Source organism: Hypanus sabinus, chromosome 7 (assembly GCF_030144855.1).
Source record: "Hypanus sabinus isolate sHypSab1 chromosome 7, sHypSab1.hap1, whole genome shotgun sequence".
NCBI lineage: Eukaryota > Metazoa > Chordata > Chondrichthyes > Myliobatiformes > Dasyatidae > Hypanus > Hypanus sabinus.
The window spans coordinates 30,924,684-30,939,420 of NC_082712.1; the positions used below are offsets into that span (position 1 = coordinate 30,924,684).

A 14,737-nucleotide genomic window follows, 5' to 3' on the forward strand; every position below is an offset into this window, starting at 1 on the left:
GATTCAGTCATAGAAAACAGAGTGACATATAATCCTTTAGCCACCATATCTATGCCAACGATCACGTACCCATCTACACTAAATCCTGCTGTGCTTCAGCAGTTCATGTGCTTGTCAAGATATTTCCAAAACTTCAAAGTAAATTTATTATCAAACTACATATATCTCACTATATACCACCTTGAGATGTATTTTCTTGCAGGCATTCACAGTAAAATACCAAGAAACACAATAGAATCAATAAAAAAACTACATTCAATAAAGACAAACAACCAATGTGCAAATACAACCAAAAAAAATAACTATAAATAAATAATAAGTATTAAGAACATGAATTGAAGAATAATTTAAAGTGAGTCCATAGGTTGTAGAAACAGTTCAGTTAAAGTGAGTGATGTGATGCACTCTAGTTCCTGAACCTGATAGATGAAGGGTAATAACTTAATGAACCTGATGGTGTGGGATATGATGCTCCTGTACCTCCTTCCTGATAGCAACAAGAAGAAGAGAACATGGCCTGGATGGTGAAGATCCTTGATGATGGATGCTGCTTTCCTGTGACAGCATTCCTTGTCTTAAGTACTGTGATAGTATTTGCCTCCTCAAGCAGCCTGTTCCAGATTGCAAGTACCCAACTGATGAAAAAATTCTTCCTCAGATCTCTTCACCTAAATCCTTTGCACTGGGTCCTTAGATACTTATGCCACATGGAAAAGTTTCATATCATATACGGAAACTCTATTTTGTGTACTTCATATATCTCTATGTCTCCCCTCCGCCTTCTTTGCTCCAAGAAAAACAAACCAGCTTCTCACAACTAAAACACTCCCTCCCGGACAATATTATGGTGATCTCCTTTGCACCCTGTCCAATGCAAGAAAGTCCATAAGACATAGGAACAGAATTAAGCCACTCAGCCCATCAGGTCTGCTCCACCATTTATCATGGCTGATCCATTTCCCTCTCAACCCCTTTCTCCTACCTTCTCCTCGTAACCTTTCGCACCCAATAACCTGGCCTCCAGAGCTGACTATGGCAACAAATTCCAGACTCACCATCCTTTGGCTAAAGAAATTGCTCCTCACTCCATTCTAAATGAACGTCCCTCTATTCTGCGGCTGTGCCCTCTGGTCTGAGACTCCCCATCATAGGAAACACACTCTCCAAGTCCACTCTATCTAGGCTTTTCAAAATTTGATAGGTCTCAATGAGATCCACCCCATCCTTCAAAATTCCAGCGAGTAAAGGCCCAGAGCCATCAATTGCTCCTCGTACTTTTAGCCTTTCATTCCTTGAAGCATTCTTGTGAACCACCTTTGAACCCTCTCCAATGTTAGCACATCCTTTCTTAAATAAGGAGCCCAAAACTACACCCAAAACTCCAAGTTGAGGCCTCATCAGTGTCTTATAAAGCCGTAGCATTACATTCTTGTTTTTATGTCCTCTCAAAGTGAATGCCTTCTTCACCACCAACTGCAAAATAACCTTTAGGGAGTCCTGCATGAGGACTCCCAAGTCCCTTTGCACCTTGGATTTTTGAATTTTCTCCCCGCTTAGAAAATTGTCTATGCTTTTATTCTTTCTACCAAAGTGCATGACCATATACTTCTCGATACTGCATTCCATTTGCTACTTTTTTGTCCTTTCTCCTTAACAGATCCAAATCCTTCCGTAGTCTCCCTACTTCCTCAACACTACCCACCTCTCCTGCAAACTTGGCCACAAAACCATCAATTCCGTCACCGGAATCACTGACGTACAACGCGAAAAGCAGCAGCCCTAACGCTGACACCTACAGAACCCCACTAGTCACTGGCAGCTAATCAGAAAAGGCTCCCTTTATTCCACTCTTTGTCACCTGCCAAAAAACAATTTTCAATCCACCCTAGAATCTTTCCTGTAAGTCCATGGGTTCCATCTTAAGCAGCTTCATGTGCAGCAGCTTGTCAAAGGAATTCAAAATCAATCCTAGAATTATACTTAGTGGAAAACAAACAGCTAGCTGCAAGACAGCAGATGCTACTAATGCAGTTCAAACCAGACTTGATTTCACAGGAAAGTACCTTTTTAACAGGTTTCAATGTACTCTCACTTGATGCTTCACAGTTGTTAACTTCTGTATCTTTTCCACTTTCTTCTGGTTCCACACCTTCAGATATGTGCGCAGGAACTTCAAGACTACAGATATACAAATAAATGGAATCAATGGGGAGAGGAGCATCAAAGCTTGAAGAGAACAGTGCAAATGGTATTAAGGTTTCTCACAGACTGGTACATTGATAATATACTGAATAAATTAGATCTGAAATTTCAGATAATACAGTTACTGGTAACAGTATTGTGAGTACTCCCATATTAAGGACTGCATAGTTTAAGGAGGCAGCTCAGCAAATGCAATTATGGATGGGCAATAAAATAATGACTCAACATATAAAGCCACATCCCTTGAATGAATTTAAAAATGCCTCAATCACATTACTTAGATGAAGTAATTGACAGCTTCTCTACATAACTAGAAAATGAGTAACATTTTTTTCTTCCTCCACCTTACAACCATTCACATGGCTTGAATAAGCATGCTCTCATCTAGTTTTTGAAAACTGACAACAGGAGCATAAAGAAAAAAAATCAACATAGAACTATCTGAAATCCGAACAGAGCCTGGAATATACTTCTGAACATGAAAGAAACTGATCTAATAATTGGGGAAAGAGCATTGTTACGTATTCAGGCAACAATAAATATATGAGTTCGGCAAGGGATTTTTTAACAAATAACACTTTTATTAAACACTGAAAACAAACCCCCAAAAGTAAACAAACACTAACGTAACCGGAAACAGCTGCTGCGTGGCAGCTTAAACAGTTCTTAAAGCAATGTTGCAAAAACAGTTCTTTAAAGCAGTATTGCCAAAAGTTCAGAAATGCTCACAGTCCATTTAAAAGGAGAGACTTTTTAAAACAATTTAAATTCTCTTTCACGTCGTTTTGCTTCGATCCCCGGCGTCGAACTTCTCCCACGAAGAATTTACGAAACGTAACGGCTTAAAGGCACTGACCTTTCCTTTATCACACTGTCCTCAATCTTCTGCTACCCCACAGAGATTAACACGAGAACAGTCAACAAATTTCTTCCAAATAAGAATTAAACAAGGTCGAAACCCGTTTCACTGTCGTAAATCGATTCTCCTCGATCTTTAACTCCCGAACACCTATCTTCACTCTCCACTGATTCTCAAACTAGCAGTATTGTAAAGAACCTGCTGGCAATGACCTTTTAAACTTTAGGCATTAGATAAAACTTCATCCTTCAACTAAACTGCGTCATCACATTAAATCACGCAGTGGCATGAAGTCAACATGGCAAATCCAGCCACGAACTGCCCCCCCCCCTCACAGGGTGGGGTCTTCCTTTTATAACCTGTAAAAAAAAACCTGTCACATGATCTCTACTGGCGGGAAAATGACATCACTGCACCATTACCTCAAGTCCAGTATAGCTTCAACCCCAGTCACATGACAAGGGTACCACTGTCATGTGTCACGAGTATGTAACAGCATAAATAGAAACCTTGAAGAGGTGAGCTGAATCTATTTAAGGAACTTACTGGCTAGAAGAGTAGCAGAACTTATATACCATTTTCAGTATTTTCTATTTTATTTTAGATTTCCAGCAAGCTTTTCACATCAAAAAATGCCAAATTGTTTTATAAACAGAGATACAAAAAAACAGACACCACACAAACAGGAAGATGGAAAGGCCTGAGATCTTTAAAAATTCAGTATGTTAAGAGGGACTTTACCAAACTGACCAAAGGCTCTATCCATCATGAAGAATAAGGAAAACTGCCCAAAATGTTCAAATCTGAAACAGAGTATTTTGGAGGTGATATTTGAAGAGGAAAAGGCTGTCGAGGTAAGTTGAGGAAAGAAGATTCACGGCCTGATAGAAGTAACTATGGATTGTAAACTGATTTACATGGATTTAGTGCAAGCCAGCAAGACCTGAAATAGGTAGTTACAGTTTAGCAGGGTACAAGATACTCACAGCAGAATATTGGACACAGAGCTTATGAAGAATAGAAGATGACAGGACGGAAAGGAGAGCACTGAAACAGCTGGACCTGGAGACAATGATGGTGGTATTTGTGATTAACTGTCAGAAAGTCAAGGTAGGAATTAAAACTGATAATATAATAAAGATGAAAAAAGGAGGCAGTGTTGGATGTGTTGAGCTTAAAGATCAAAGTGGAAAAAACACTAAAGGTTATGAATTATGTGATTCAGGCCAACAAATGGAATGTGTGCCAGACGAGTCAACAGCTTCAGCCTTCCCAAAATGGATGAAATTAAATATCAGTTAAGATCTGCTGACAAACTGGCAAAACCAAGATATACATTGGTCTGTACAGTATATATTGGCATTCCCCAATTCCCTAGCTGCACTATTTCTAACATTACTAAACATCCACAACAGCAAGCTATTCAGCAAGAATCACAAATAGAAATAATGGTTGACTCACTTAGTGTACCAAGCCAAAATGTGATGCCCTCACTTCTGCCTCAACTAATTCAGGAAAGACTAAAAAATGCCTCTTAAAAAAGGAAGTTTGAGACAGAAAAACTAAGTAACCAACTAAAACATTACCATCAACACACACAAAATGCTGGTGGAACACAGCAGGCCAGGCAGCATCTATAAGGAGAAGCACTGTCGATGTTTCAGGCCCAGACCCTTCATCGTGTCTCGGCCCGAAACATCGACAGTGCTTCTCCTTGTAGATGCTGCCTGGCCTGCTGTGTTCCACCAGCATTTTGTGTGTGTTGTTTGAATTTCCAGCATCTGCAGATTTCCTCGTGTTTGCTCTTTAAAAACATTACCATATTATCTCTAGTTTTAATCTCTATTTATGAGTTTTAATCTCTATTTTAGTACTGTGCCAATAGTTTTCAAAATAATGCTGGTCCGACATTTTAAGCAATTCTACTCTGTTCTGAGAAGAGAAACAAAGAAATTCATCCAGCTTCAACTTTACCGTTTTTCCTTCCTGATTTTTCCACCCTGAGGTGCAGAGTGCCATGTAGGTTCCTTATGCATATTACTCCATGCAAGATCTTCATCCCTTTTTTCGTTTCCTTCATCATTCAGTTCTAAATCACCAGAAAACACTGCTGTGCTGTGCAATGGGTGATCTACGTACAAACAAAAAGTTAAAGACAATTAAGTAATTAGGGAACATTTTTGTGAGGTAAATAACTTAATATTAAATGATTAATAAATTTTCTCAAACTATTTATTTGAAGCACAGCTGAAAACCAGCTATGGTCCAATCTTCTGGCTAAGGCAAGAAATATTTAATGAGTGAATCAGAATCAGGTTTATTATCACTGGCCTGCGACATGAAATTTGTTAACTTAGCAGCAGCAGTACAATACAATACATAACATAGAAGAAAAAAGCAAACTAAAGTAATAATAAACAACTAAATCAATGACAGTATACGTATATTAAATAGATTAAAAATTGTGCAAAAAACATAAATACTATATATTTTAAAAATGAGGTAATGTCTAAGGGTTCAATGTCCATTTAAGAATCGGATGGCAGAGGGGAAGAAGGTGAATTAACCCATAAAACAAAATATGACTGAGTTCTAATACTGCAGTATGTCCATTTGCCAAGTGTGATCAGAAAAAAATACTTGAAGACATCTACAAGCCTGTGAATTCAACATCAATACAGTTCACATTGCCATCCACAGAGACACAATAGACTTTTAAACACAATGGACATTTCTCCCCCTCTCCAACATATCATACATGTTTTCAGAAGCACTGTAACAGAATATAAAACAATAATAGGCTTGCAGACAAGGACAATCCAGATTCAGTCATTCTTTTGTATAACTGTAAACATCTGTGGAGAAAGAGTTAATAGATCTGGTGAAAGGCCCTTGGCCTGAAACATCTCCAAAAAATTACTACCTGATTTGCTTAACAACAGCAAATACGCAAGAGACAGGCCTCCAAACCCACGCCTCAAGTCTTGGCTCCACACTCTCAGCCATTGGGCCTCCGGCCTTCAACCTCCAGTCCCCGGCCCACTGTCACAGATATTGGGCTTCTGACCTCTATACATTCAACCTGGGTATTACTAGTATCTATTATCGCAAACCTTCCACCGTGTAGCACTCCAACCTGGACTACAAACTCCAGCTCCTGCCCCTGACTGTTCACTTTTATTGCCGCTGACCTCCAACTCTCTCATCCCCACCACTAAACTCTAACCTGACCCCTAATTCCACACATTGTCCTCTAAACCATTCGTATGAACCTAGATAGAAAATCAATTAAGTCTGTCTGTGACACGACATCGCAGCTCAGTGTCATCTTGATTGGAATTGTGACTCCCAAGCACTTATATAAATTTAAACCCTCATTTTGTTATATTCTTAAATATTTATCTAGAATTCCCTGTTGTTTGCCTTAAGTGCAGAAGCTCTGTGAAATCTATCAAAACTTTATGATGTATGTCAATGATTTGGACTATGGGATGAATTGATTTCTGGCTAAATTTGGCGATGATACAAAGATAGGTGGAGGAGTGGATAGTGTTGAGGAAACAGAGAGCTTGCAGAGAGATTTAGATAGTTTAGGGGAATGGGAAAAGAAATGGCAAATGAAATACAATGTTGGAAGGTGTATGGTCATGCACCTTGGTGGAAGAAATAAACAGGCAGACTAATACTTAGATAGGAAATAATTCAAAATGTAGAGATGCAAAGGGACTCGGGAGTCCTTGTGCAGGATACCCTAAAGATTAACCTCGTGGTGGAGAAGGCGAATGCAATGTTGGCATTCATTTCTAGAGATACAGAATATAAGAGCAGGGATGTGATGTTGAGGCTCCATAAGGCACTCGTGAGACCACACTTGGAATATTGTGTGCAGTTTTGGGCTCCTTAATTTAGAAAGGATTTTCTGATTTTGGAGAAGATTCCAGGAATGAAAGGATTACCATAAAAGGAACATCTGGCAACTCCTGTGCTATATTCTCTGGAGTTCAGGAGAATGAGGGTGGATCTCATAGAAACATTCCTTATGTTAAAAAGCCTGAACAGATTAGATATGGCAAAGTTATTTCCCATGGTAGGAGAGTTTAGGACAAGAGGGCATGACTTCAGGATTGAAGGACGTCCATTTACAACAGGGATGAAGAGAAATTACTTGAGTCAGAGGGTGGTAAATCTAGGAATTTGTTGCCACAAGTAGCTGTGGAGACCACGTCATTGGGTGTATTTAAGGCAGAGATTGATCAGCCAGGGTATCAAAGGGTATGGGGAGAAGGCAGGAGAGTTAGGATGACTGGAAGAATTGGATCAGATTGAATAGCGGAGCAGACCCAATGGGCCGAATGGCCTACTTCTGCTCCTACATCTTATGGTCTTGTGGTCTTAAAACTTCAATTAAGACCTCTATTAAGTCCATTACTATATCTCAATTCTTGTGTTCTTTTGAATTTACATGTTGATACAACTTAGGAAGTCTTACCTGTTTTCATCAGAAATCGATTAAATATTAAGACCATAAGTCATAGGAGCAGAACTAGGCCATTCAGCCCATCGAGTCTGCCCCATCATTTCATCATCATTGATCCAAGATCCCATATACCTGCCCTCTCGTCACATCCTTTGATGTCCTGACTGATTAGGAAATGATCAACTTCCACCTTAAATATACCCATTGACTTGGCCTCCATCGCAGACTGGGGCACAGCATTCCAGATTTACTACTCTGGCTAAAAAAAATTCCTCTTTACCTCTGTTCTAAAGGGTTTCCCCTCAATTCTGAGGCTGTGCCCTCTAGTTCTGGACACCCCGACCATAGGAAATATTCTCTCCATATCCACCCTATCTAGTCCTTTCAATATTCGGTAGGTTTCAATGAGAATCCCCCCGCATTCTTCTAAATTCCAGTGAGTACAGGCCCAAAGCTGCCAAATGATCTTCATATGTTAACCCTTCATTCCCGGAATCATTCTTGTGAACCTCCTCTAGACTCTCTCCAATGACAACACATCCTCTTTGAGATACGGGGCCCAAAACTATTGACAATACACCAAGTGTGGCCTCACTAGTGTCTTATAAAGGTTCCACATTATCTCCTTGCTTTAATATTCTATTACCCTTGAAATAAATGCCAAAATTGCATTTGCCTTCTTCACCACAGACTCAACCTGTAAATTATCCTTCTAGGAGTCTTGCATGAGGACTCTTAAGTCCATTTGATGTTTGAACCTTCTCCCTACTGAGATAATATTCCACACTTTTCTTCCTTTTACCAGAATGCATTATCATACATTTCCCAATACTGTATTCCATCTGCCACTTTTTTGCCCATTCTTCCAATTTGTTGAAGTCCTGCTGCAATCACATTGCTTCCTCAGCACTACTTATCTCTCCACCTATCTTCGTATCATCCGCAAACTTTGCCATGAAGCCATCAATTTCATTATCTCAATCATTAACAAACAATGCGTAAAGCAGCGGTCCCAATACTGACCCCTGAGGAACACCACAAATCACCAGAAGCCAACTAGAAAAAGTTCCTTTTATCTCCATTCACTACCTCCTGCCTGTCAGCCATTCTTCTAACCATGCCAGTATCTTTCCTGTAATGCCATGGGATTTTATCCTTAATACTAGACTTCAATACTTTCCCAACCACTGATGTTAGGCTAACTGGTCTATAATTTCCTTTCTTTTGCCTTCCTCACTTCTTAGAGTGGAATGACATTTGCAATCTTCCAGTCCTCTGGGACCACGCCGGAATCAAGTGATTCTTTAAAGGTCATGACCAATGCATTCATTAAATAGAAGAGAGCTTTAAGCAACTGGAACCTTTATAAATAGCAGGATAAGTTCTAAACAAAACCTCATTCACTTTAAAGCAGCCTTATTAAGAGAATTTTAGTTACAGAAAACACTCAAATTATTTTTTTAAATGTCTGGCGACATCTTGTGTTCAGTAAGGCATTTGCAAGCAATCCTCAATACACTGAAGAACTGCATAAGATAAAGCACTCTTGTAACAGCTTACCTAACAAACCAATGTCACTACTGGCAACCCCAACCAATCGCACCTCCGATCAATCTGATAATAATGTTCCAAAAGTCAAAGAACTGTATTCGATCCTTTATTAGCATTTAGCAAAACATACAGTCTTGAAGGGATGCAATTCAGCGAAATTAAGCTTAACTAAGTGGTGAACAAAAGATATGACATCCATCGGTCCCCAGCTTCAAACTGTGCACAACAAAGCACAAATATGCAACTTATTCCCTTCACGTTTACCATGCCCCCATTTATGTTATAAAAGTGCAACACAGAATACAATGCAGATAGAAAACAGATGCATGGCTCCTACAACTCTAATCCAACATTTTCTTTAAAAAATTAGAATAATCTAGAAGAAATGTAAGGTTTGCTCTAGCTCATTCAAAGAAATCAATTCCAAATTAATTGCCTGTACAAATAGTTAAAATTAGGACCAGACATTCTGCTATGGACAAACCTGGCAGCATTTGTTTCAAATACTTAAGTGATCAACTCGTGGGCTAGTAAAACAACCAAAAGTGCCCAATTAATTCCATAAACAGTAAACATATCTATCAACAAATGCTCTGCAGTGATCTATATTATATTTCCGAGAACACCAGATGCCCAGGTCAATGGGAGTACTGTATCTAAGCAGCAGCACATTTTGTACATCACTGCACAAGCTAACTCAACAACATTTGATTTCTAACCATTAACAACTTACCATAATATTCATTTTGTAAATCATCATACTGGCTTTCTGAATTTTTTAAAATGCTGGATAGGTTTGGGGAAAAATATGGATGCTTTTGACTGGATGATTTGTCTTTATTTTTATTAACAGGAGTCTGTCTGTGTTTTGTTTGATTTTGTCCACCTTTTTTAGCTCTTGCAGCCTTAGAACCCTGAATAAGAGAAAAAGGTCAGAAATAACTTGACACTTTCGATGTTAAAGTGGTATACAGCAACAATTTTTTGAAAATAAATCAACAGCAGCACAGAGGGCTTGACAACTTATTTTATTAATCCCACAGATTGGTCTTATGCTTCCTAAAGTCAATCATTCTACCTCTCAATAAACACTATAATTGTTATACCTGCAAATCCTTCAGATTGAAGTTATTGGCAAGCAAAATATGAACTCAACATTCAGGCAAGGGCAATGAATCACTTATTTGCCATCAGTGTCCTATTTTGAATTTCTGCCTGGATATCATGTAAATTTTTCAAAGTTTAAGTTATTTTTCTCATACCCAAAGTTTTTGAAATAGCTTTAACATATTACTCCGGCTTTCAGAGTAGTTTTATTATGGCTAATCCTTTATAAAGAGAGGGTTCAGAAAAAAATACAGATGTAAAAACTGAAGTGGATGTAATGGAAGCAAAGAGGAAGTAAACTGGGAAAACTGGCAGCAAGAATGATGCAACAAAGAAAATTTTAAAGAAAATTAAGGTTAGTAAAAACTCTGGCCATTTGATAACACAAAATAAGTTCTAGTTTTAACAGCCTGGTTAACATTTCTCTAGTAATTTGCAAACCCAATTGGTGCTGCACAGCTGATCAATTTCATGTGGGAAAAATTTGGCCAGCTATGAGATGTGCTGATTAGAAGCAATAATAAAAAAGGCTTTTATACAGCCCTGTTCTGGAAATCCCCAAGGCCAATGAAGTATTTCCAAAATATACTCAAAGATGCGTGGCAGCCAATTTGTACACAGCAAGCTCCCAGAAGCAAGGTTATAATGACCAAAAAAAAATTATTTTTAAACAAAATACTGGAAATCTGAACAAATCAAGTAACATCAATAAAGAGTAAATGTACTGGGTCAAAGTTCTTTTTTTCTTCTTCGCCAAAGATGCTATTTGTTCTGTACCTTTTCAATGTTTCCAGCACAAACTATGTGTTAAGCCCAGAGTCAAACTATAAAAAGTAGATAACTGTTAAATATTTTTTTAAATTATCTAATGCTTTCCCAGTGTATATGACAAATAAACTCTTCTTGGGCTTCCAGCCAGGTACAAGTATTGATTATAACTGTCATTTCCATGACAAATTCTGCCATCTTCATCAGGGATGAAGATGGCCATTTGCAAAAGTAATGTTCTGCTTTTGCTGATTTCTCCGGGTAACTCCTCCTGAGCTCCCCGATGTGGGTTTCCACCATGCATCCCATCTGGCCGTCCTGAGTCCTAGTTCATCTTTGACCCACTGAAACCATGATTTGAGTTTCCTTTGGGTTTGTGGATGATAATAATCTAGCATTTCTTCAGGATCCTGACAATCCTTCCAGAAACTGTGGAAATATAGTGAGGGAAGGTGGTAGCAACAGACTCCTCCTTGTTGTTAGGTTGACCTGGGACTCAAGGCAGCTGGCGTTTACAGGATTCCCTGTGAATGTGGAGCAGCATTTATCGGCCAAACCTAATGAAGATGGTAGAGTTTGTCATCGAAACATCGATTAAAATCGATACCTGTATCCAAATGAAAGTCTGAGAAGTTTATTCATGTTAACTATTTAGATTACAAATCATGTGGAAGGAATTTTGGAAGAGAATAATTTCTAGAAAGCAGAGTGAAAGGTTCTTTACTAAAATCAGAGTGGGAAATCACAAAGCTATAACAATGTTATAACAATTTAGAAGATTGAGGGGGGGGATCTTATTGAAATGTATAAAATTCTAAAGGCTAGATGCAGGAAGATTGTTTCTGATGTTGGGGAAGTCCAGAATGAGGGGTCACAGTTTAAGGATAAAGGGGAAGCCTTTTAGGACCGAGATGAGGAAAAATTTCTTCACACAGAGAGTGGTGAATTTGTGGAATTCTCTACCACAGGAAACAGTTGAGGCCAGTTCATTGGCTATATTTAAGAGAAAGTTAGACATGGCTAAAGGGATCAGGGGGTATGGAGAGAAAGCAGGTACAGGGTTCTGAGTTGGATGATCAGCCATGATCATACTGAATGGTGGTGCAGGCTCGAAGGGCCGAATGGCCTACTCCTGTACCTATTTTCTATGTTTCTAATGTTGAGCTTAACAAACCTTCAAACACAAGAACAAAAGGAAAACACAAGAATACAGGAGCAGCAGTAGCCCTTAAACCTGCCTCATCATTCTATATGATTATGGATGATCACATACATGAAATTTTAAAACAAATACTATGACTATAGCAACTGACAGTACTTTTATTTGACATATATACATGATTAACTGGAACTCAAGCATAGCGCATAGAGAGGGCATAGACAGAAAGGATGTAAACACAGTCTAAAGAAAGGGAAGCATCAGCAAGAGGGAATGTCTGTATAGTTGTGGGAAATACTAACTTCATAAAATAATTCCAGCTTTTAAAAAAAAAGACTACTATCCCAAATTATCTGTATATCAAAAACTAATTTTACATTTCCTTTAATACCAAATATTAATAGAAATTCATTGTAATAACTGTTGATAATCACAAATGCTGCATATGGTGCCAGATTTAAATATGAATTGAACAATGTACGTATTTCAATACCATAGAAATTATTGTACATTTGATGGGTCAACGTTAAATGTTATTCTATCTGGCACCAAAACAACAAAGGAAGAATTTAAAATACAGCACATAACACATTGCACATTTACAGCACCTCAAGCCTTTAGGTTTGCATTACCTGCAAATTAGATCTTTTTGAAGTTGAAGCATCTTTTTGTTTTCTCATTATTGCTTATCTCAGATGCTTTTTTTACATCAAACAATATCTATACAAAGTAAACAAAAAAGGTGGGTCAAGCCTTGATGCAGATTTCCAAAAATCACCAAAACTAAAGTTGTTAATGCTAACTAGACAGATGAGAAATGACATGAAATAACTTCCTAGCTCAGACTATGAACACAGAAAATTCACTCAAAATTTCTCTCTCATGCATATGTACGCACAGAGTCAGGGAATTGGAGATGACACCTGTCAGCAAGTCTTTCTTCCCACAGAAGATTCCATAATCTTGAGATCAAACTGATAAAAACATTTCAGTCTCAAGAACAACACTAGTGGAATAGCTTTTTTGCTAACGAGGGAGCAAAAATTTGCCACCTTGGTGGATGGAAAAAATTTGAGGAGACCAATTCCAAAGAAATGCAAGAAAGATATCAAATATATCGAGCTAACAACATGACGCTTTAAGCCTTCAACATCATTCATTGTGGATAATATCTATCTCAGCGCCATTTTTCAGCACTATTCCCACAATAGAAATATGTCCATCACTGTTTTGAATGAACTCAGTGACAAAATCTCACAGCACTCTGGGTTAGAGAATCAAATGTTCTCTTACTGTTACTGTTTGTGTTATCTTTGGCTATAGCTCAGTATCTACAAAACTTGAACATTCAGGAGGCAAAGAGTCGGAATAAAGGGACTCAATCAGGTCAGAGCTCAGCCTCCTCTACAAACCCAGCTTCTCCACTCCCTCCTCCATGTAACAAGCTCTATCTCAAGCAGCATCCCGGTGAACGGCGACACAAGTGAAGACAGCTGCTGGATTCTGAAGTAACTCGGCGGGTCCTAGGTGAGGGGAAATGGGGCAGTTGACGTTTCTGATCGAGACCCTCCTGTACTGAGGTCCTGGCGAATCTCTCTGCAACCTTGAGCACCTTTCAGCGTTGTTCCACAAGTATACATTCCCACCATCGCTATAGCCTGGTCCTCGTACGCCGAGCCCAACACTTTACCTTCCGTGGGGAAGCACCGGCAGCCCGGACAGCGCTCACCCGCCCAGCGGCAGCCCCTCGCTGTCCCCGCGGCTTTTCGGCATCCGCTCACCCGTCAAGCGGCCATACTCGGCTTCGCTGCCGCTTTTCCCGCCGACAGACAAACCACCGCCAGCGCCGGGCTGCACCACCACAAAGGGGTCCGGGAAACACGGGAGTGCTCTGGGGAAGTGAGGCAACGGAGAAGCCTTGGTGTCAGATAAAAACATTAAAAGATATATCTTTAAAGCTGCTTCTTGAGAGGATATCTCCAAAAGGAGATTAAAAAGAGTTCTGAATATGTTGGTACTTTCTACAGTCTCCCCTATTTTAAATCTATAACATATTGGACCCTTTAGCGCCTCCTGTGTCCGGGAGGATCAAATGCATCTCGAGTATTTCAAATTTATCCAAACAACACAAATGCTGCAAAATGCTGGTAGAACACAGCAGGCCATGCAGCATCTATAGGGAGAAGCACTGTCGACGTTTAGGGCCGAGACCCTTCGTCAGGACTCGTGTTTGCTCAGATTTATCCAGATCATTTACAATGCACTGTCCATCTCCAACGGCCCAATAAAAGGAGTTTTCTTAGAGCACCATGTTGTGAAGGTACGCTAATGTTACTTTGGGGGGAGTCTGAGGGTCCTGACCCAGTGCCGGTTGAAGACACGCATATATATTTCCTTATCGGGCTGGTTTAAAGTTTATTATCAGAGTACATAACACATACAGACAGACATACTTTATTGATCCCAAGGGAAATTGGGTTTTGTTACAGCCGCACCAACCAAGAATAGTGAAGAAATATAGCAATATAAAACCATAAATAATTAAATAATAAGTTATTAATGCCAAGTGGAAATAAGTCCAGGACCAGCCTATTGGCTCAGGGTGTCTGACACT

At 39.2% G+C, this 14,737-nt stretch overlaps 1 protein-coding gene across 2 annotated transcripts in view; it reads right to left on the bottom strand.

Annotated features, from left to right (window-relative positions):
* cenpu (centromere protein U) overlaps nucleotides 1-14,142 on the bottom strand; it is a 30,146-nt gene extending 16,004 nt beyond the window's left edge. Inside the window, exons 1-5 of one of the 2 annotated variants that reach the window (XM_059974364.1) lie at nucleotides 13,905-14,142; nucleotides 12,756-12,843; nucleotides 9,823-10,003; nucleotides 5,036-5,192; nucleotides 2,064-2,178 (exon numbers count right to left, since the gene is read on the bottom strand). In XM_059974364.1, the coding sequence (XP_059830347.1) occupies nucleotides 2,064-2,178; nucleotides 5,036-5,192; nucleotides 9,823-10,003; nucleotides 12,756-12,803 (501 nt within the window). In that variant the 5' untranslated portion in view covers nucleotides 12,804-12,843; nucleotides 13,905-14,142. Of the gene's footprint in view, nucleotides 1-2,063; nucleotides 2,179-5,035; nucleotides 5,193-9,822; nucleotides 10,004-12,755; nucleotides 12,844-13,852 lie in introns of both variants that reach the window. The other variant, XM_059974363.1, reaches the window with a different exon arrangement.
* Nucleotides 14,143-14,737: the final 595 nt, after the last annotated feature.